Genomic DNA, 22,621 nt, shown 5'->3' with positions numbered 1-22,621 from the left:
CGACCCTTCAGAGTGACCGTGAGCCCCGACCCTTCAGAGTGACCGTGAGCCCCGACCCTTCAGAGTGACCGTGAGCCCCGACCCTTCAGTGACCGTGAGCCCCGACCCTTCAGAGTGACTGTGAGCCCCGACCCTTCAGAGTGACCGTGAGCCCCGACCCTTCAGTGACCGTGAGCCCCGACCCTTCAGAGTGACCGTGAGCCCAGACTCAGTGTGTTAAAGTGGCGTCCAACCCCTGGGTCTCGGGCTCCGGTGGGGAGATGGAGGCCCACGTAGAAGAGGCCGTGTCGTGGGATTGAGAACATCCTCGCCTTGAAAGAAGGGGTGAGAGGAGTACTGAGGCCAGGCCAGGGCCAGCGCTCTCAGGGGAGAGGGTGAAGAGAGGGCTGGGGGGTTCTGGCAGGTGCTGCGGATCTCCAGGCTGGGTGGTTCTGTTGGGTGCTATGGATCTCCAGGCTGGGTGGTTCTGTTGGGTGCTGTGGATCTCCGGGCTGTGTTGTTCTGTTGGGTGCTGCGGATCTCTGGGCTGGGTGGTTCTGTTGGGTGCTGCAGGTCTCTGGGCTGGGTGGTTCTGTTGGGTGCTGTGGATCTCTGGGCTGGTTGGTTCTGGTGGAGTGCTGCGAATCTCCGGGCTGTGTTGTTCTGTTGGGTGCTGCGGATCTCTGGGCTGGGTGGTTCTGTTGGGTGCTGTGGGTCTCCGGGCTGGGTGGTTCTGTTGGGTGCTGTGGATCTCCAGGCTGGGTGGTTCTGTTGGGTGCTGCGGATCTCCTGCCCGGGTGGGTGCTGGTGGGATTTCGTGGGCGCTTGCTTTCCTCCAGGCTTCTAACTGCTGCTCGGTGTGCGTACGTGTACGTTCTTGAACCACGAGCGTGTCCACTGGAGGTCGCTAACGGGCTGTGACAGGTGCGGGCTCCCTGAGACCACCCTCGATGCATCAGTGCTTCATGGAAAGTCTCAGCCAAAGAAAGTGTGAATTCCTTGCATCTGATTGTGGACAAACCAGGACCTGCCAGGAGGCCTGTTGATACCCAGTGGTGAGAGCGCCAGCCAGTACTGGGTGCCTTCTGAAGTGGCTGTGGAGGCTGTCACGGGAGCCAGGGAGGAAGGCGGGAGATCCTGTCCACCAGCCAGGCCAAGGGGAGGAGGGGAGGCGAGCCGGCAGCCCGGCGGGTCCCGCTTCCTGCACCGTGTTGCCCACGGCCTCAGTGTGCAGCACAGCCTGCCGATGGGAGGACCCTCCTAGGGCGGGGGTTTCAGATACCAGGGCGCCGGTCAGGGCTTCTGTGGAGCTCCGTGGGCATGGTTGGCACCTCCCGCATTAGCAAGGCTGGGTTCTTGTTGTTCCTTGGGTGGCCTGATCCTGTAAGGCTGGGTTCTTGTTGTTCCTCGGGTGGCCCGTTGCTGTGAGGCTGGGTTCTTGTTGTTCCTTGGACCCTTGGGTTGCCCGTTGCTGGAAGGCTGGGTTCTTGTTGTTCCTTGGGTGGCCTGATCCTGTAAGGCTGGGTCCTTGTTGTTCCTTGGGTCGCCCGTTGCTGTAAGGCTGGGTTCCTGTTGCTCCTTGGGTGGCCTGATCCTGTAAGGCTGGGTTCCTGTTGTTCCTTGGGTGGCCTGATCCTGTAAGGCTGGGTTCCTGTTGTTCCTTGGGTTGCCCGTTGCTGTAAGGCTGGGTTCCTGTTGTTCCTTGGGTCGCCCGTTGCTGTAAGGCTGGGTTCCTGTTGTTCCTTGGGTCGCCCGTTGCTGTAAGGCTGGATTCTTGTTGTTCCTTGGGTCGCCCGTTGCTGGAAGGCTGGGTTCTTGTTGTTCCTTGGGTGGCCTGATCCTGTAAGGCTGGGTTCCTGTTGTTCCTTGGGTCGCCGGTTGCTGTAAGGCTGGGTTCTTGTTGTTCCTTGGGTGGCCTGATCCTGTAAGGCTGGGTTCCTGTTGTTCCTTGGGTCGCCCGTTGCTGTAAGGCTGGGTTCTTGTTGTTCCTTGGGTGGCCTGATCCTGTAAGGCTGGGTTCCTGTTGTTCCTCGGGTCGCCCGTTGCTGTGAGGCTGGGTTCTTGTTGCTCCTCGGGTCGCCCGTTGCTGTAAGGCTGGGTTCTTGTTGTTCCTTGGGTCGCCCGTTGCTGTGAGGCTGGGTTCTTGTTGTTCCTTGGGTCGCCCGTTGCTGTAAGGCTGGGTTCTTGTTGTTCCTTGGGTCGCCCGTTGCTGTGAGGCTGGGTTCCTGTTGTTCCTTGGGTCGCCCGTTGCTGTGAGGCTGGGTTCCTGTTGTTCCTTGGGTCGCCCGTTGCTGTAAGGCTGGGTTCTTGTTGTTCCTTGGGTGGCCTGATCCTGTAAGGCTGGGTTCTTGTTGTTCCTTGGGTCGCCCGTTGCTGTAAGGCTGGGTTCCTGTTGCTCCTCGGGTTGCCCGATCCTGTAAGACTGGGTTCTTGTTGTTCCTCGGGTGGCCCGATCCTGTAAGGCTGGGTTCTTGTTGTTCCTTGGGTCACCCGTTGCTGTAAGGCTGGGTTCTTGTTGTTCCTCGGACCCTTGGGTTGCCCGTTGCTGTGAGGCTGGGTTCTTGTTGTTCCTCGGACCCTTGGGTTGCCCGTTGCTGTGAGGCTGGGTTCTTGTTCCTCGGGTCACCCGTTCCTGTAAGGCTGGGTTCTTGTTGTTCCTCGGACCCTTGGGTGGCCCGTTGCTGTGAGGCTGGGTTATTGTTGTTCCTCGGACCCTTGGGTCACCCGTTGCTGTAAGGCTGGGTTCTTGTTGTTCCTTGGACCCTTGGGTGGCCCGTTGCTGTGAGGCTGGGTTCTTGTTGTTCCTCGGACCCTTGGGTCGCCCGTTGCTGGAAGGCTGGGTTCTTGTTGTTCCTTGGGTCGCCCGTTGCTGTAAGGCTGGGTTCCTGTTGTTCCTTTGGTCGCCCGATCCTGTAAGGCTGGGTTCTTGTTGTTCCTTGGGTCGCCCGTTGCTGGAAGGCTGGGTTCTTGTTGTTCCTTGGGTCGCCCGATCCTGTAAGGCTGGGTTCCTGTTGTTCCTTGGGTCGCCCGTTGCTGTAAGGCTGGGTTCCTGTTGTTCCTTGGGTCGCCCGTTGCTGGAAGGCTGGGTTCTTGTTGTTCCTTGGGTCGCCCGATCCTGTAAGGCTGGGTTCTTGTTCTTCCTTGGGTCGCCCGTTGCTGTAAGGCTGGGTTCTTGTTGTTCCTTGGGTCGCCCGTTGCTGTAAGGCTGGGTTCTTGTTGTTCCTTGGGTCGCCCGTTGCTGGAAGGCTGGGTTCTTGTTGTTCCTTGGGTCGCCCGATCCTGTAAGGCTGGGTTCTTGTTCTTCCTTGGGTCGCCCGTTGCTGTAAGGCTGGGTTCTTGTTGTTCCTTGGGTCGCCCGATCCTGTAAGGCTGGGTTCTTGTTCTTCCTTGGGTCGCCCGTTGCTGTAAGGCTGGGTTCTTGTTGTTCCTTGGGTCGCCCGTTGCTGGAAGGCTGGGTTCTTGTTGTTCCTTGGGTCACCCGTTGCTGTAAGGCTGGGTCCTTGTTGTTCCTTGGGTCGCCCGTTGCTGTAAGGCTGGGTTCCTGTTGTTCCTCGGGTGGCCTGATCCTGTAAGGCTGGGTTCCTGTTGTTCCTCGGGTGGCCCGATCCTGTAAGGCTGGGTTCCTGTTGTTCCTCGGGTGGCCTGATCCTGTAAGGCTGGGTTCCTGTTGCTCCTCGGGTGGCCTGATCCTGTAAGGCTGGGTTCTTGTTGCTCCTCGGGTGGCCCGATCCTGTAAGACTGGGTTCCTGTTGTTCCTCGGTTGGCCCGATCCTGTAAGGCTGGGTTCCTGTTGCTCCTCGGGTCGCCCGATCCTGTAAGGCTGGGTTCCTGTTGCTCCTCGGGTCGCCCGATCCTGTAAGGCTGGGTTCTTGTTGTTCCTTGGGTGGCCCGATCCTGTAAGGCTGGGTTCCTGTTATTCCTCGGGTGGCCCGATCCTGTAAGGCTGGGTTCCTGTTGTTCCTCGGGTCGCCCGTTCCTGTAAGGCTGGGTTCCTGTTGCTCCTTGGGTCGCCCGATCCTGTAAGGCTGGGTTCTTGTTATTCCTTGGGTTGCCCGTTGCTTAAGGCTGGGTTCTTGTTGTTCCCTGGGTGGCCTGATCCTGTAAGGCTGGGTTCTTGTTGTTCCTTGGGTCGCCCGTTGCTGTAAGGCTGGGTTCCTGTTGCTCCTCGGGTCGCCCGATCCTGTAAGGCTGGGTTCTTGTTGTTCCTCGGGTGGCCCGATCCTGTAAGGCTGGGTTCTTGTTGTTCCTTGGGTCGCCTGTTGCTGTAAGGTTGGGTTCTTGTTGTTCCTCGGACCCTTGGGTTGCCCGTTGCTGTGAGGCTAGGTTCTTGTTGTTCCTCGGACCCTTGGGTTGCCCGTTGCTGTGAGGCTAGGTTCTTGTTGTTCCTCGGACCCTTGGGTTGCCCGTTGCTGTGAGGCTGGGTTCTTGTTGTTCCTCGGGTGGCCCGATCCTGTAAGGCTGGGTTCTTGTTGTTCCTCGGACCCTTGGGTGGCCCGTTGCTGTGAGGCTAGGTTCTTGTTGTTCCTCGGGTCGCCCGTTGCTGTGAGGTTGGGTTCTTGTTGTTCCTCGGGTCACCCGTTGCTGTGAGGCTGGGTTCTTGTTGTTCCTCGGACCCTTGGGTCACCCGTTGCTGTAAGGCTGGGTTCTTGTTGTTCCTCGGACCCTTGGGTGGCCCGTTGCTGTGAGGCTGGGTTCTTGTTGTTCCTCGGACCCTTGGGTCGCCCGTTGCTGGAAGGCTGGGTTCTTATTGTTCCTTGGGTCGCCCGTTGCTGTAAGACTGGGTTCTTGTTGTTCTTTGGGTCGCCCGATCCTGTAAGGCTGGGTTCTTGTTGTTCCTTGGGTCGCCCGTTGCTGTAAGGCTGGGTTCTTGTTGTTCCTCGGGTGGCCTGATCCTGTAAGGCTGGGTTCCTGTTGCTCCTCGGGTGGCCCGATCCTGTAAGGCTGGGTTCCTGTTGTTCCTCGGGTTGCCCGTTCCTGTAAGGCTGGGTTCTTGTTGTTCCTTGGGTCGCCCTTTGCTGTAAGGCTGGGTTCCTGTTGCTCCTCGGGTCGCCCGATCCTGTAAGGCTGGGTTCCTGTTGCTCCTCGGGCCGCCCGTTCCTGTAAGGCTGGGTTCTTGTTGTTCCTCGGGTGGCCCGATCCTGTAAGGCTGGGTTCTTGTTGTTCCTCGGGTGGCCCGATCCTGTAAGGCTGGGTTCTTGTTGTTCCTTGGGTCGCCTTTTGCTGTAAGGTTGGGTTCTTGTTGTTCCTCGGACCCTTGGGTCACCCGTTCCTGTAAGGCTGGGTTCTTGTTGTTCCTCGGACCCTTGGGTCACCCGTTGCTGTAAGGCTGGGTTCTTGTTGTTCCTTGGACCCTTGGGTCACCCGTTGCTGTAAGGCTGGGTTCTTGTTGTTCCTCGGACCCTTGGGTTGCCCGTTGCTGGAAGGCTGGGTTCTTGTTGTTCCTTGGGTCGCCCGTTGCTGTAAGGCTGGGTTCCTGTTGTTCCTCGGGTCGCCCGATCCTGTAAGGCTGGGTTCCTGTTGTTCCTCGTGTCGCCCGATCCTGTAAGGCTGGGTTCTTGTTGTTCCTTGGGTCGCCCGATCCTGTAAGGCTGGGTTCTTGTTGCTCCTTGGGTCGCCCGATCCTGTAAGGCTGGGTTCTTGTTGCTCCTTGGGTCGCCCGATCCTGTAAGGCTGGGTTCTTGTTGCTCCTTGGGTCGCCCGATCCTGTAAGGCTGGGTTCTTGTTGCTCCTTGGGTCGCCCGATCCTGTAAGGCTGGGTTCCTGTTGTTCCTCGGGTCGCCCGATCCTGTAAGGCTGGGTCTTGCCCTTCCCTGGGCCCTCGTGGTGTCCATCCCTGCGGTGGCCTGTGGGGGCTCCCTGAAGTCTCGGGTGGACAGGGAGTGTGCCCAGCAGCTGGGTGGAGGTATCTTCCTCCGCTCCTGGTGGTCTGTTCTGACTCCCGCAGGGTCAACGCCTGGTGGCCCTTCTCTTACCCCATTTCCTTCGTTCCTTTTGACTCTCGGTGCTGCCTAGCTTGTGCCTGAATTGACTTCGGTCCCCTCAGAACCAGCCGCCGCCCCTTTCCTGGCCTCTGGGGAGCGCTCTGGTCTCGGGCTCCTTCTGCACCCAGCGCGGGGCCTCCACGTCTCCTGCCAGGGGCCAGCTGGCCATGTCCCCCGAGGGCTGCAGTACTCGGAGCGGGGCGACAATGGTGAGGGCTGAGGCCTCGAGGCCTCCTCGGCGTGTCCTGGTGGAGTCCAGGACTGACCAGCGCTGACCACGGGCTGCCTGCTCCAGCAGCCGCTCACTGGCACGTCCTGGGCACCACCCTCCCTGTGGGTCCTCCCGCCTCTCTCTGCGCCTTGTCTGCCAGGATCTGAGCAGCCTCCTCCCACCACGCCCCCCACGATGGCCTGCCTCTCCTCAGGCCCTGAGCAGTGGGGTCAGCCGCCGTGGACTGACCCTCCCAAACTGGGAGGCAGAATAAGCTCTACGTCGTTAGGTGTTTTGGTCTCAGCAGCAGAAAGCTGAGGAACGGCCATGTGTCCTGTGCTGCGGTCCACGAACACTCCCGTGGGGATATGCAGTCGTGTGGTTTGTGCCCGTAAAACTGTCCCTTCCCACACAGTGACCGGGCTGGCTCCGGGCTGTGGTCTGTGGTTTGTAGACCTGTAAAATAGCAGGAAGTACATACAGCAGCCGTGAAGTGTTCTCGCCCCAAACACCGAGCTGGTCAGGTCCCAGGTCCAGGACTCCCTGCCCGTGTTGGGAAATACAGGGAACAGAGCAAGGAGTCAGGGGACGGGCGTGCTCAGCCCTGACCGAGGGGCAGCCTGTAGGATAGGCAGTCTGGTTTCTCAGCGTGTGGGTGCGTGTGAGGCAGGGTGAGGTGTGCGGGGCCTGGGGAGCCCGCGGCAGCGGGTAGGGCGCTGGTCTCCTCCGCTCTGTTAGCAGGAGCACTTGTCCTTTTCTTGATTGAGGTTCCTGCACTCTGACCTCAGGTAGAGCCCTGACCGCATGCCCCTGCTGTGCGGAGCTCACTGCGCCACCTGCCTCCTTCAGGAGCAGAGGTTAAATGGCTTCCTTGAACTGCTTGGTGGCTGCACAGAGAGCCTCCAGGTCTGCGGGTCTGCGCATGCCAGCCATGGGGCTGTTCCTGAGACCCGGACAGGGGAGAACAGAGAACAAACAGAATGGAAAGCGCTACTCTCTTAAACGGCCGAGGGGAAGAAGGAGCCCATCATCAGTGTGCGATGCGGAGCCGCCAGTCAGAGCAGCCTCCGCTGCAGGGAGGCCTGTGCAGGGGCGGAGACTCCCCGCTCTGCAGCCTGCATCTTTTCCTACCACGAGGGTGACTCATGCCTTTGCCTGGCGGTGAGGTAATGCCATTGTGAGGCTGATGTCATCCTACCTGAGCGGCATGCATACGCTGGCTTCTCAGGCCCTCAAGGAAAAACACCATCTGCTTCCACGTGTGCGGGTGGAGGTCAGCAGCCGGTGAGTCATCACCAGCCAGTGAGCGCCCAGCAGCACCCTCAGAGTGGCCCTCTGAGTCACAGCCCAGAAACGGGACGTGCCGCCCAGGACCGAATCTTCCTCCCTGTTGTTGTTTTGTGCTTTGCACTTGGTTATTGCTGCTGAAGACTGAACTTCTAGAATGATTTTCTCAACATGGTCAGTCCTGTTGAACTTTCTTGGTTGTTTAAACCACATTCTTTTTCTTGGTCCAGGGATTGAACCCAGGGGTGCTTAACCATGAGCCACATCCCAGCCCTTTTTGTGTTTTATTTTCAGACAGGGTCTCATGAAGTTGCTGAGGCTGGCTTTGAGCTCTCGCTCCTCCTCCCTCAGCCTCCCGAGCTGCGGGGTGTACAGGCGTGCCCACTGTACCCGACTTAAACCACACTCTTAAAATCAAAGCAAGTCTTCTTTTACTTTTGGAGGTGCATAGATCAATCTTAAAGCAGAACTTGTTTCAGTCCACGTTGGTGTGACAGTTGTGCTTTGTACCTACGAGCCACAGTGTTCCCTGGGGACCAGCTGCTGCTCTGCAGGAGTCAGTGGAGGAAGCAAGTCCAAATAAGCACCATCTCTCGCTGCAGACCCACCAAGCCCTTTCCCCCTTCGAAGAGTGATAGGTGGAAAAACCTAGTGTCCAGAATCCTGGTGAGCCTTCAATTTATAGTCTTCTGCTGTGGTCACAGAGCCCTGCAGGCTCTTGAACACCTTTATCTGCAACCTCCCAACTTGGAAATGGGTTCAAAGTACAAAAGTTACAGAAATAAAAGTGGAGCCACAGACCCACCTGCCCCAGCCAGGTACGTGGGGGCCCTGTGCTCTGGCTGACCTTCTGGATCTCTGCTCTACACACATTTGAAGAGAAGTTACATGTCCACCTTGTGCCAGCTGCACACCTGTGATCCCAGCTACTCAGGAGGCTAAGGCAGGAGGATCACAAGTTCCAGACCAGCCTCAGCAACTTAGCGAGACCCATTCTGAAAATAAAATAAAAAGGACTGGGGATGTGGCTCAGTGGATGAGCACATGGGTCTAATCCCAGGACAAAAACAGAAAAGGACGCCTCCCACTGTCCTGTAGCCCCTGTCCTCCCCACTGTCCTGTAGCCCCTGTCCCTCCCCACTGTCCTGGCCCCTGTCCCTCCCACTGTCCTGGCCCCTGTCCCTCCCCACTGTCCTCACCTGTCCCTCCCACTGTCCTCACCTGTCCCTCCCCACTCTCCTGGCCCCTGTCCATCCCCACTCTCCTGGCCCCTGTCCCTCCCCACTGTCCTGGCCCCTGTCGCTCCCCACTGTCCTCACCTGTCCCTCCCACTGTCCTCACCTGTCCCTCCCACTGTCCTGGCCCCTGTCCCTCCCACTGTCCTCACCTGTCCCTCCCACTGTCCTCACCTGTCCCTCCCACTGTCCTGGCCCCTGTCCCTCCCACTGTCCTCACCTGTCCCTCCCACTGTCCTCACCTGCCCCTCCCACTGTCCTGGCCCCTGTCCCTCCCACTGTCCTCACCTGTCCCTCCCACTGTCCTCACCTGTCCCTCCCACTGTCCTGGCCCCTGTCCCTCCCACTGTCCTGGCCCCTGTCCCTCCCACTGTCCTGGCCCCTGTCCCTCCCACTGTCCTCACCTGTCCCTCCCCACTGTCCTGGCCCCTGTCCCTCCCACTGTCCTCACCTGTCCCTCCCACTGTCCTCACCTGTCCCTCCCACTGTCCTGGCCCCTGTCCCTCCCACTGTCCTGGCCCCTGTCCTTCCCCACTGTCCTCACCTGTCCCTCCCACTGTCCTCACCTGTCCCTCCCACTGTCCTGGCCCCTGTCCCTCCCACTGTCCGGGCCCCTGTCCCTCCCACTGTCCTCACCTGTCCCTCCCACTGTCCTCACCTGTCCCTCCCACTGTCCTGGCCCCTGTCCCTCCCCACTGTCCTCACCTGTCCCTCCCACTGTCCTCACCTGTCCCTCCCACTGTCCTGGCCCCTGTCCCTCCCCACTGTCCTCACCTGTCCCTCCCACTGTCCTCACCTGTCCCTCCCCACTGTCCTGGCCCCTGTCCCTCCCACTGTCCTCACCTGTCCCTCCCCACTGTCCTGACCTGTCCCTCCCCACTGTCCTGGCCCCTGTCCCTCCCACTGTCCTCACCTGTCCCTCCCACTGTCCTCACCTGTCCCTCCCACTGTCCTGGCCCCTGTCCCTCCCACTGTCCTGGCCCCTGTCCCTCCCCACTGTCCTCACCTGTCCCTCCCACTGTCCTCACCTGTCCCTCCCCACTGTCCTGGCCCCTGTCCCTCCCACTGTCCTCACCTGTCCCTCCCCACTGTCCTGACCTGTCCCTCCCCACTGTCCTGGCCCCTGTCCCTCCCACTGTCCTCACCTGTCCCTCCCACTGTCCTCACCTGTCCCTCCCACTGTCCTGGCCCCTGTCCCTCCCACTGTCCTGGCCCCTGTCCCTCCCCACTGTCCTCACCTGTCCCTCCCACTGTCCTCACCTGTCCCTCCCACTGTCCTGGCCCCTGTCCCTCCCACTGTCCGGGCCCCTGTCCCTCCCACTGTCCTCACCTGTCCCTCCCACTGTCCTCACCTGTCCCTCCCACTGTCCTGGCCCCTGTCCCTCCCCACTGTCCTCACCTGTCCCTCCCACTGTCCTCACTTGTCCCTCCCACTGTCCTGGCCCCTGTCCCTCCCCACTGTCCTCACCTGTCCCTCCCACTGTCCTCACCTGTCCCTCCCCACTGTCCTGGCCCCTGTCCCTCCCACTGTCCTCACCTGTCCCTCCCCACTGTCCTGACCTGTCCCTCCCCACTGTCCTGGCCCCTGTCCCTCCCACTGTCCTCACCTGTCCCTCCCACTGTCCTCACCTGTCCCTCCCACTGTCCTGGCCCCTGTCCCTCCCACTGTCCTGGCCCCTGTCCCTCCCCACTGTCCTCACCTGTCCCTCCCACTGTCCTCACCTGTCCCTCCCCACTGTCCTGGCCCCTGTCCCTCCCACTGTCCTCACCTGTCCCTCCCCACTGTCCTGACCTGTCCCTCCCCACTGTCCTGGCCCCTGTCCCTCCCACTGTCCTCACCTGTCCCTCCCACTGTCCTCACCTGTCCCTCCCACTGTCCTGGCCCCTGTCCCTCCCACTGTCCTGGCCCCTGTCCCTCCCCACTGTCCTCACCTGTCCCTCCCACTGTCCTCACCTGTCCCTCCCACTGTCCTGGCCCCTGTCCCTCCCCACTGTCCTCACCTGTCCCTCCCACTGTCCTCACCTGTCCCTCCCACTGTCCTCACCTGTCCCTCCCACTGTCCTCACCTGTCCCTCCCACTGTCCTGGCCCCTGTCCCTCCCCACTGTCCTCACCTGTCCCTCCCACTGTCCTCACCTGTCCTTCCCACTGTCCTCACCTGTCCCTCCCACTGTCCTCACCTGTCCCTCCCCACTGTCCTCACCTGTCCCTCCCACTGTCCTCACCTGTCCCTCCCACTGTCCTCACCTGTCCCTCCCACTGTCCTCACCTGCCCCTCCCACTGTCCTGACCTGTCCCTCCCACTATCCTCACCTGTCCCTCCCCACTGTCCTCACCTGTCCCTCCCCACTGTCCTCACCTGTCCCTCCCACTGTCCTGACCTGTCCCTCCCACTGTCCTCACCTGTCCCTCCCACTGTCCTCACCTGCCCCTCCCACTGTCCTGACCTGTCCCTCCCACTATCCTCACCTGTCCCTCCCCACTGTCCTCACCTGTCCCTCCCACTGTCCTGACCTGTCCCTCCCACTGTCCTCACCTGTCCCTCCCCACTGTCCTCACCTGTCCCTCCCAGTGTCCTGACCTGTCCCTCCCACTATCCTCACCTGTCCCTCCCCACTGTCCTCACCTGTCCCTCCCACTGTCCTGACCTGTCCCTCCCACTGTCCTCACCTGTCCCTCCCCACTGTCCTGACCTGTCCCTCCCACTGTCCTCACCTGTCCCTCCCACTGTCCTCACCTGCCCCTCCCACTGTCCTGACCTGTCCCTCCCACTATCCTCACCTGTCCCTCCCCACTGTCCTCACCCGCCCCTCCCACTGTCCTGACCTGTCCCTCCCACTATCCTCACCTGTCCCTCCCACTGTCCTCACCTGTCCCTCCCACTGTCCTCACCTGTCCCTCCCACTGTCCTCACCTGTCCCTCCCACTGTCCTCACCTGTCCCTCCCACTGTCCTCACCTGTCCCTCCCACTGTCCTGGCCCCTGTCCCTCCCACTGTCCTCACCTGTCCCTCCCACTGTCCTGGCCCCTGTCCCTCCCACTGTCCTCACCTGTCCCTCCCCACTGTCCTCACCTGTCCCTCCCACTGTCCTGGCCCCAGTCCCTCCCACTGTCCTCACCTGTCCCTCCCACTGTCCTCACCTGTCCCTCCCACTGTCCTCACCTGTCCCTCCCACTGTCCTGGCCCCTGTCCCTCCCACTGTCCTCACCTGTCCCTCCCCACTGTCCTGGCCCCTGTCCCTCCCACTGTCCTCACCTGTCCCTCCCCACTGTCCTGACCTGTCCCTCCCCACTGTCCTGGCCCCTGTCCCTCCCACTGTCCTGGCCCCTGTCCCTCCCACTGTCCTCACCTGTCCCTCCCACTGTCCTGGCCCCTGTCCCTCCCACTGTCCTGGCCCCTGTCCCTCCCCACTGTCCTCACCTGTCCCTCCCACTGTCCTCACCTGTCCCTCCCACTGTCCTGGCCCCTGTCCCTCCCACTGTCCTGACCTGTCCCTCCCCACTGTCCTCACCTGTCCCTCCCCACTGTCCTCGCCTGTCCCTCCCACTGTCCTCACCTGTCCCTCCCACTGTCCTCACCTGTCCCTCCCACTGTCCTCACCTGTCCCTCCCCACTGTCCTCACCTGTCCCTCCCCACTGTCCTCACCTGTCCCTCCCACTGTCCTCACCTGTCCCTCCCACTGTCCTCACCTGTCCCTCCCACTGTCCTGACCCCTGTACCTCCCACTGTCCTCACCTGTCCCTCCCACTGTCCTGGCCCCTGTCCCTCCCCACTGTCCTGGCCCCTGTCCCTCCCACTGTCCTCACCTGTCCCTCCCCACTGTCCTCACCTGTCCCTCCCACTGTCCTCACCTGTCCCTCCCCACTGTCCTCACCTGTCCCTCCCACTGTCCTGGCCCCTGTCCCTCCCCACTGTCCTCACCTGTCCCTCCCCACTGTCCTCACCTGTCCCTCCCACTGTCCTCACCTGTCCCTCCCCACTGTCCTCACCTGTCCCTCCCACTGTCCTCACCTGTCCCTCCCACTGTCCTCACCTGTCCCTCCCACTGTCCTCACCTGCCCCTCCCACTGTCCTGACCTGTCCCTCCCACTATCCTCACCTGTCCCTCCCCACTGTCCTCACCTGTCCCTCCCCACTGTCCTCACCTGTCCCTCCCACTGTCCTCACCTGTCCCTCCCACTGTCCTCACCTGTCCCTCCCACTGTCCTCACCTGCCCCTCCCACTGTCCTGACCTGTCCCTCCCACTATCCTCACCTGTCCCTCCCCACTGTCCTCACCTGTCCCTCCCACTGTCCTGACCTGTCCCTCCCACTGTCCTCACCTGTCCCTCCCCACTGTCCTCACCTGTCCCTCCCACTGTCCTCACCCGCCCCTCCCACTGTCCTGACCTGTCCCTCCCACTATCCTCACCTGTCCCTCCCCACTGTCCTCACCTGTCCCTCCCACTGTCCTGACCTGCCCCTCCCACTGTCCTCACCTGTCCCTCCCCACTGTCCTCACCTGTCCCTCCCACTGTCCTCACCCGCCCCTCCCACTGTCCTGACCTGTCCCTCCCACTATCCTCACCTGTCCCTCCCCACTGTCCTCACCTGACCCTCCCACTGTCCTCACCTGCCCCTCCCACTGTCCTCACCTGTCCCTCCCACTGTCCTCACCTGTCCCTCCCACTGTCCTCACCTGTCCCTCCCACTGTCCTCACCTGTCCCTCCCACTGTCCTCACCTGTCCCTCCCCACTGTCCTCACCTGTCCCTCCCCACTGTCCTCACCTGTCCCTCCCACTGTCCTCACCTGCCCCTCCCACTGTCCTGACCTGTCCCTCCCACTGTCCTCACCTGTCCCTCCCACTGTCCTGACCTATCCCTCCCACTATCCTCACCTGTCCCTCCCCACTCTCCTCACCTGTCCCTCCCACTGTCCTGACCTGTCCCTCCCACTGTCCTGACCTGTCCCTCCCACTATCCTCACCTGTCCCTCCCACTATCCTCACCTGTCCCTCCCACTGTCCTGACCTGTCCCTCCCACTGTCCTCACCTGCCCCACCCACTGTCCTGACCTGTCCCTCCCACTGTCCTCACCTGTCCCTCCCACTGTCCTCACCTGTCCCTCCCACTGTCCTCACCTGTCCCTCCCACTGTCCTCACCTGTCCCTCCCACTGTCCTCACCTGTCCCTCCCACTGTCCTCAACTGTCCCTCCCACTGTCCTGACCTGTCCCTCCCACTGTCCTCACCTGTCCCTCCCCACTGTCCTCACCTGTCCCTCCCACTGTCCTCAACTGTCCCTCCCACTGTCCTCAACTGTCCCTCCCACTGTCCTGACCTGTCCCTCCCACTATCCTCACCTGTCCCTCCCCACTGTCCTCACCTGTCCCTCCCACTGTCCTCACCTGTCCCTCCCACTGTCCTGACCTGTCCCTCCCACTGTCCTCACCTGTCCCTCCCACTGTCCTCACCTGTCCCTCCCCACTGTCCTCACCTGTCCCTCCCACTGTCCTGACCTGTCCCTCCCACTGTCCTCACCTGTCCCTCCCCACTGTCCTCACCTGTCCCTCCCACTGTCCTCACCTGTCCCTCCCACTGTCCTCACCTGTCCCTCCCCACTGTCCTCACCTGTCCCTCCCACTGTCCTGACCTGTCCCTCCCACTGTCCTCACCTGTCCCTCCCACTGTCCTCACCTGCCCCTCCCAGTGTCCTGACCTGTCCCTCCCACTATTCTCACCTGTCCCTCCCACTGTCCTCACCTGTCCCTCCCCACTATCCTCACCTGTCCCTCCCACTGTCCTCACCTGTCCCTCCCACTGTCCTGGCCCCTGTCCCTCCCACTGTCCTCACCTGTCCCTCCCACTGTCCTGGCCCCTGTCCCTCCCACTGTCCTCACCTGTCCCTCCCACTGTCCTGGCCCCTGTCCCTCCCACTGTCCTGGCCCCTGTCCCTCCCACTGTCCTCACCTGTCCCTCCCACTGTCCTGGCCCCTGTCCCTCCCACTGTCCTCACCTGTCCCTCCCACTGTCCTCACCTGTCCCTCCCACTGTCCTCACCTGTCCCTCCCACTGTCCTCACCTGTCCCTCCCCACTGTCCTCACCTGTCCCTCCCACTGTCCTCACCTGTCCCTCCCACTGTCCTGGCCCCTGTCCCTCCCACTGTCCTCACCTGTCCCTCCCACTGTCCTCACCTGTCCCTCCCACTGTCCTCACCTGTCCCTCCCACTGTCCTCACCTGTCCCTCCCACTGTCCTCACCTGTCCCTCCCCACTATCCTCACCTGTACCTCCCACTGTCCTCACCTGTCCCTCCCACTGTCCTCACCTGTCCCTCCCACTGTCCTCACCTGTCCCTCCCCACTATCCTCACCTGTCCCTCCCACTATCCTCACCTGTCCCTCCCACTGTCCTCACCTGTCCCTCCCACTGTCCTCACCTGTCCCTCCCACTGTCCTCACCTGTCCCTCCCCACTATCCTCACCTGTCCCTCCCACTGTCCTCACCTGTCCCTCCCACTGTCCTCACCTGTCCCTCCCACTGTCCTCACCTGTCCCTCCCACTGTCCTGGCCCCTGTCCGTCCCACTGTCCTCACCTGTCCCTCCCACTGTCCTGGCCCCTGTCCCTCCCACTGTCCTGGCCCCTGTCCCTCCCACTGTCCTCACCTGTCCCTCCCCACTGTCCTGGCCCCTGTCCCTCCCACTGTCCTGGCCCCTGTCCCTCCACACTGTCCTCACCTGTCCCTCCCACTGTCCTCACCTGTCCCTCCCCACTGTCCTCACCTGTCCCTCCCCACTGTCCTCACCTGTCCCTCCCACTGTCCTCACCTGTCCCTCCCACTGTCCTCACCTGTCCCTCCCCACTGTCCTCACCTGTCCCTCCCACTGTCCTCACCTGTCCCTCCCACTGTCCTCACCTGTCCCTCCCCACTGTCCTCACCTGTCCCTCCCCACTGTCCTCACCTGTCCCTCCCACTGTCCTCACCTGTCCCTCCCACTGTCCTGACCTGTCCCTCCCACTATCCTCACCTGCCCCTCCCACTGTCCTCACCTGTCCCTCCCACTGTCCTGGCCCCTGTCCCTCCCACTGTCCTCACCTGTCCCTCCCACTGTCCTCACCTGTCCCTCCCACTGTCCTCACCTGTCCCTCCCACTGTCCTCACCTGTCCCTCCCACTGTCCTCACCTGTCCCTCCCCACTGTCCTCACCTGTCCCTTCCCACTGTCCTCACCTGTCCCTCCCCACTGTCCTCACCTGTCCCTCCCCACTGTCCTCACCTGTCCCTCCCCACTGTCCTCACCTGTCCCTCCCACTGTCCTCACCTGCCCCTCCCACTGTCCTGACCTGTCCCTCCCACTGTCCTCACCTGTCCCTCCCCACTGTCCTCACCTGTCCCTCCCCACTGTCCTCACCTGCCCCTCCCACTGTCCTGACCTGTCCCTCCCACTGTCCTCACCTGTCCCTCCCACTGTCCTCACCTGTCCCTCCCACTGTCCTCACCTGCCCCTCCCACTGTCCTCACCTGTCCCTCCCACTGTCCTCACCTGTCCCTCCCACTGTCCTCACCTGTCCCTCCCACTGTCCTCACCTGTCCCTCCCACTGTCCTCACCTGCCCCTCCCACTGTCCTGACCTGTCCCTCCCACTATCCTCACCTGTCCCTCCCCACTGTCCTCACCTGTCCCTCCCCACTGTCCTCACCTGTCCCTCCCACTGTCCTCACCTGCCCCTCCCACTGTCCTGACCTGCCCCTCCCACTGTCCTCACCTGTCCCTCCCACTGTCCTCACCTGTCCCTCCCACTGTCCTCACCTGTCCCTCCCACTGTCCTCACCTGCCCCTCCCAGTGTCCTGACCTGTCCCTCCCACTGTCCTCACCTGTCCCTCCCACTGTCCTCACCTGTCCCTCCCCACTGTCCTCACCTGTCCCTCCCCACTGTCCTGGCCCCTGTCCCTCCCACTGTCCTCACCTGTCCCTCCCCACTGTCCTCACCTGTCCCTCCCACTGTCCTGGCCCCTGTCCCTCCCACTGTCCTCACCTGTCCCTCCCACTGTCCTCACCTGTCCCTCCCACTGTCCTCACCTGTCCCTCCCACTGTCCTCACCTGTCCCTCCCACTGTCCTCACCTGTCCCTCCCCACTGTCCTCACCTGTCCCTCCCCACTGTCCTGGCCCCTGTCCCTCCCACTGTCCTCACCTGTCCCTCCCACTGTCCTCACCTGTCCCTCCCACTGTCCTCACCTGTCCCTCCCACTGTCCTCACCTGTCCCTCCCCACTGTCCTCACCTGTCCCTCCCACTGTCCTGGCACCTGTCCCTCCCCACTGTCCTCACCTGTCCCTCCCACTGTCCTCACCTGTCCCTCCCACTGTCCTCACCTGTCCCTCCCACTGTCCTCACCTGTCCCTCCCACTGTCCTGACCTGTCCCTCCCCACTCTCCTCACCTGTCCCTCCCCACTGTCCTCACCTGTCCCTCCCACTCTCCTCACCTGTCCCTCCCACTGTCCTCACCTGTCCCTCCCACTGTCCTCACCTGCCCCTCCCACTGTCCTGGCCCCTGTCCCTCCCACTGTCCTCACCTGTCCCTCCCACTGTCCTCACCTGTCCCTCCCACTGTCCTCACCTGTCCCTCCCCACTGTCCTCACCTGTCCCTCCCCACTGTCCTCACCTGCCCCTCCCACTGTCCTCACCTGTCCCTCCCACTGTCCTCACCTGTCCCTCCCACTGTCCTCACCTGCCCCTCCCACTGTCCTCACCTGCCCCTCCCACTGTCCTCACCTGTCCCTCCCACTGTCCTCACCTGTCCCTCCCACTGTCCTCACCTGTCCCTCCCACTGTCCTCACCTGTCCCTCCCACTGTCCTCACCTGCCCCTCCCACTGTCCTGACCTGTCCCTCCCACTGTCCTCACCTGTCCCTCCCCACTGTCCTCACCTGTCCCTCCCCACTGTCCTCACCTGTCCCTCCCACTGTCCTCACCTGCCCCTCCCACTGTCCTCACCTGTCCCTCCCACTGTCCTCACCTGTCCCTCCCACTGTCCTCACCTGCCCCTCCCAGTGTCCTGACCTGTCCCTCCCACTATCCTCACCTGTCCCTCCCACTGTCCTCACCTGTCCCTCCCCACTGTCCTCACCTGCCCCTCCCCACTGTCCTGGCCCCTGTCCCTCCCACTGTCCTCACCTGTCCCTCCCACTGTCCTCACCTGTCCCTCCCCACTGTCCTCACCTGTCCCTCCCACTGTCCTGGCCCCTGTCCCTCCCACTGTCCTCACCTGTCCCTCCCCACTGTCCTGGCCCCTGTCCCTCCCACTGTCCTCACCTGTCCCTCCCACTGTCCTCACCTGTCCCTCCCACTGTCCTCACCTGTCCCTCCCACTGTCCTCACCTGTCCCTCCCACTGTCCTCACCTGTCCCTCCCACTGTCCTCACCTGTCCCTCCCCACTGTCCTCACCTGTCCCTCCCACTGTCCTGGCACCTGTCCCTCCCCACTGTCCTCACCTGTCCCTCCCACTGTCCTCACCTGTCCCTCCCACTGTCCTCACCTGTCCCTCCCCACTCTCCTCACCTGTCCCTCCCCACTCTCCTCACCTGTCCCTCCCCACTGTCCTCACCTGTCCCTCCCACTGTCCTCACCTGTCCCTCCCACTGTCCTCACCTGTCCCTCCCACTGTCCTCACCTGTCCCTCCCACTGTCCTCACCTGCCCCTCCCACTGTCCTGGCCCCTGTCCCTCCCACTCTCCTCACCTGTCCTTCCCACTGTCCTCACCTGCCCCTCCCACTGTCCTGGCCCCTGTCCCTCCCACTGTCCTCACCTGTCCCTCCCACTGTCCTCACCTGTCCCTCCCACTGTCCTCACCTGCCCCTCCCACTGTCCTGACCTGTCCCTCCCACTATCCTCACCTGTCCCTCCCCACTGTCCTCACCTGTCCCTCCCACTATCCTCACCTGTCCCTCCCCACTGTCCTCACCTGTCCCTCCCCACTGTCCTGGCCCCTGTCCCTCCCACTGTCCTCACCTGTCCCTCCCACTGTCCTCACCTGTCCCTCCCACTGTCCTCACCTGTCCCTCCCCACTGTCCTCACCTGTCCCTCCCCACTGTCCTCACCTGTCCCTCCCACTGTCCTCACCTGTCCCTCCCACTGTCCTGGCCCCTGTCCCTCCCACTGTCCTCACCTGTCCCTCCCACTGTCCTGGCCCCTGTCCCTCCCACTGTCCTCACCTGTCCCTCCCACTGTCCTGGCCCCTGTCCCTCCCACTGTCCTGGCCCCTGTCCCTCCCACTGTCCTCACCTGTCCCTCCCACTGTCCTGGCCCCTGTCCCTCCCAGTGTCCTCACCTGTCCCTCCCACTGTCCTGGCCCCTGTCCCTCCCACTGTCCTCACCTGTCCCTCCCACTGTCCTCACCTGTCCCTCCCACTGTCCTGGCCCCTGTCCCTCCCACTGTCCTCACCTGTCCCTCCCACTGTCCTCACCTGTCCCTCCCACTGTCCTCACCTGTCCCTCCCACTGTCCTCACCTGTCCCTCCCACTGTCCTCACCTGTCCCTCCCACTGTCCTCACCTGTCCCTCCCACTGTCCTCACCTGTCCCTCCCACTGTCCTCACCTGTCCCTCCCCACTGTCCTGGCCCCTGTCCCTCCCACTGTCCTCACCTGTCCCTCCCACTATCCTCACCTGTCCCTCCCCACTGTCCTGGCCCCTGTCCCTCCCACTGTCCTCACCTGTCCCTCCCCACTGTCCTCACCTGTCCCTCCCCACTGTCCTCACCTGTCCCTCCCCACTGTCCTCACCTGTCCCTCCCACTGTCCTGACCTGTCCCTCCCACTGTCCTCACCTGTCCCTCCCACTGTCCTCACCTGTCCCTCCCACTGTCCTCACCTGTCCCTCCCCACTGTCCTGGCCTGTCCCTCCCCACTCCCTTGCGTGGCCCTTTCTTCTGGACGGAGCCTGTTTCCTGGTCGCTGACCTGCCCAGCAGGACCCCCGCTCTCCTGCCCTGGCCTCACCTGCCCGCTGTTCTTGTCCTCGTGCCTCCGTGTCAGGGCCTCCTGGTGGCAGGGTCCCAGATCCAGTGTGGTGGTCAGTGGGGCCACCCTCAGGCCGCCCTCTGCCAGCCCCAGCCACTGCTGTCTTAGTACCACTGACGCAAGCACTCCGTGGACAGCCCCATGTCCTGGTCCCCGTGCGTTTGCCTGCATGTCCACTGTGCCGCCCCCTCTTGATGCCCGAGTCCAGCCTCTCTGGTCTCTCCCGATCCCCAGACTGCCGGCGATGGGCCTCCCTGACCCTTGTTTAAGTGGGAAGGACCCCGAGCGGTGCAGCAGGATGCCGGTGACCATGCCTGGCCGAGCTGGTAGAGGAGCCAGTGACAGCAGGCTGGGCCCCAGGTCACACGACTTCCCTGCACCCGAGTCTGCGGCCGTGATGGGCCTGGATAAAACAGGCCTGGCACACACTGTGCGTCACCCCTGGGAACCACGCTGCCGCTGCTGAGGTAGAGGCTGCGGAGCTGTGGCAGCCTCCTGGCCTCCTGGGCTCCCGGACTCTCTTGGCAGCTGGTCATGATGGCAGTTTGAGGAAGTCGCGTCCTGGCTGCTGTGGTGTGCACACTGGGGGCTCCTGCCAGGTCTTCAGGGCACTGGGCGGGTGGGCTGCGGGCTCCTGTGCTGCTCAGGAGCTCAGGTGCCATGCCTCAGGTCATGGCCCACGGGCCAGTGGGTGTGGCTGTGGCCCCAGCCCCAGGGCTGGGGCAGGAGGATTTCAAGCTAGCGGCCAGCTCAGATACTTGGCGAGACCCTGTCTGGCTAGGAGCCGGGCTGCAGCTCGGTGGCCGGCACTTGCCCAGTGAGCCCTGGGTTCTCCCCAGCACCGGAGAGAAAAGAAAAAAAGACGACCTTTTCAAAGCGGGCTTCCCTTTTAGGTGTTCGGGAATAAGATGATCATTCCTTCCCTGGACGGGGACCTGTTCCAGTGGGACCGGGACCGGGAGAGCATGGAGACGGTTCCTTTCACCGTGGAATCTCTCCTGGAAGCTTCCTACAAGTTCGGAGACGACGTAGTTCTGGTTGGAGGAAAATCTCTCACGACATATGGACTCAGTGCGTACAGTGGGAAGGTGAGTGGCAGTCTCCTGACCAGCTCACCCGTCCAGGTGGCCTGGCTGTCCCCTGAGGACAGCATGGCTGTCACAGGAGAACTGGAAATAGAGAGTAGAGGCTCAGACGCCCTGCGGCTGGAAGGACAGGGTCGGGATCAGCAGGAGGGCAGGTAGTGGCCGTGGTCCTGCGTGTCCTGCTCCGTGTGCAGACATCGTTTTCCAAGTGTGAGGTCCCGGCAGCGTTCCTGGGGCCCCCGTGGCTCCACGTTTTGACGGCTGAGTAGCCTCCACAGGGCATAGTGACATGATGTCGGGAGCAGTGGCTGGCTGGGTCCCCTAGAGCGCCACACTCCCTCGTGAGTGTCCTGGGACTGCCAAGGTGGACAGGACGCCCCTAGGAGGCAGCGATCCAGCCGATGCTTCTCGGTGCTGGACACCGTCTCCCCGTCTCCCCGTCTCCCCGACCCCCATTGCCTTGTCGTCGCAGCCTGGCCTCCCTGACATCTCTCTTTGCAGTTGCGGTACATCTGTTCTGCCCTGGGCTGTCGCCGATGGGACAGCGATGAGCTGGAGGAGGAGGAGGAGGACATCCTGCTCCTGCAGCGCACCCAGAAGACCGTGCGGGCAGTGGGACCTCGCAGCGGCAGTGAGAAGTGGGTGCCGGGCGGTGGCCTGGTCTGCGTGTAGTCGGGAAGTGGCGTGGTCTGTGAGGGCGGTGTCCTGGTCTGTGAGGGTGTGGCGTGGTCTGTGGGCGTGTCCTGGTCTGTGAGGGTGTGTCCTGGTCTGTGAGGGTGTGGCGTGGTTTGTGGGCGTGTCCTGGTCTGTGAGGGTGTGGCGTGGTTTGTGGGCGTGTCCTGGTCTGTGAGGGTGTGTCCTGGTCTGTGAGGGTGTGGCGTGGTTTGTGGGCGTGTCCTGGTCTGTGAGGGTGTGTCCTGGTCTGTGAGGGTGTGGTGTGGTTTGTGGGCGTGTCCTGGTCTGTGAGGGTGTGTCCTGGTCTGTGAGGGTGTGTCCTGGTCTGTGAGGGTGTGGCGTGGTTTGTGGGCGTGTCCTGGTCTGTGAGGGTGTGTCCTGGTCTGTGAGGGTGTGGTCTGGTCTGTGAGGGTGGGCCTGGACTGTGAGGGTGTGAGGGTGTGAGGGTGTGGCCTGGTCTGTGAGGGTTTGTCCTGGTCTGTGATGGTGTGTCCTAGTCTGTGAGGGTGTGGCCTGGTCTGTGGGCGTGTCCTGGTCTGTGAGGGTGTGGCCCAGTCCGCGAGGGTGTGGCGTGGTCTGTGGGAGTGCCCTGTCTGCGAGGGTGTGGCGTGGTCTGTGGCCGCATCCTGGTCTGTGGCCACGTCCTGGTCTGTGAGGGTGTGGCCCAGTCTGCGAGGGTGTGGCGTGGTCTGTGGGAGTGTCCTGTCTGCGAGGGTGTGGCGTGGTCTGTGGGCGTGTCCTGTCTGTGAGGGTGTGGCCCGGTCTGTGAGGGTGTGGCCTGGTCTGTGAGAGTGTCCTGTCTGCGAGGGTGTGGCGTGGTCTGTGGGCGTGTCCTGTCTGTGAGGGTGTGGCCCGGTCTGTGAGGGTGTGACGTGGTCTGTGGGCGTGTCCTGTCTGTGAGGGTGTGGCCTGGTCTGTGGGTGTGTCCTGTCTGTGAGGGTGTGGCCTGGTCTGTGGGAGTGTCCTGTCTGCGAGGGTGTAGCATGGTCTGTGGGCGTGTCCTGGTCTGTGAGGGTGTGGCCCGGTCTGCGAGGGTGTGGCCTGGTCTGTGGGCGTGTCCTGGTCTGTGAGGGTGTAGCCCGGTCTGCGAGGGTGAGGCGTGGTCTGTGGGCGTGTCCTGGTCTGTGAGGGTGTGGCCCGGTCTGTGAGGATGTGGTCTGGTC

General features: G+C 62.6%; 1 protein-coding gene across 2 annotated transcripts in view; it reads left to right on the top strand.

Moving 5' to 3' along the window:
• The window catches only part of Eif2ak3 (eukaryotic translation initiation factor 2 alpha kinase 3), a 58,108-nt gene that overhangs the window by 8,491 nt on the left and 26,996 nt on the right, over positions 1 to 22,621 (top strand). The window contains exons 2-3 of one of the 2 annotated variants that reach the window (XM_047538006.1): positions 20,592 to 20,786; positions 21,285 to 21,421. In XM_047538006.1, coding sequence (XP_047393962.1) covers positions 20,607 to 20,786; positions 21,285 to 21,421 — 317 coding nt within the window. In that variant the 5' untranslated portion in view covers positions 20,592 to 20,606. Of the gene's footprint in view, positions 1 to 20,591; positions 20,787 to 21,284; positions 21,422 to 22,621 lie in introns of those variants that run through there. The other variant, XM_047538007.1, reaches the window with a different exon arrangement.

This window comes from Sciurus carolinensis, unplaced genomic scaffold (assembly GCF_902686445.1).
Source record: "Sciurus carolinensis unplaced genomic scaffold, mSciCar1.2, whole genome shotgun sequence".
Lineage (NCBI taxonomy): Eukaryota > Metazoa > Chordata > Mammalia > Rodentia > Sciuridae > Sciurus > Sciurus carolinensis.
The sequence above is the reverse complement of the archived record's forward strand: the minus strand, read 5'-3'. Positions and strand labels throughout refer to the sequence as shown.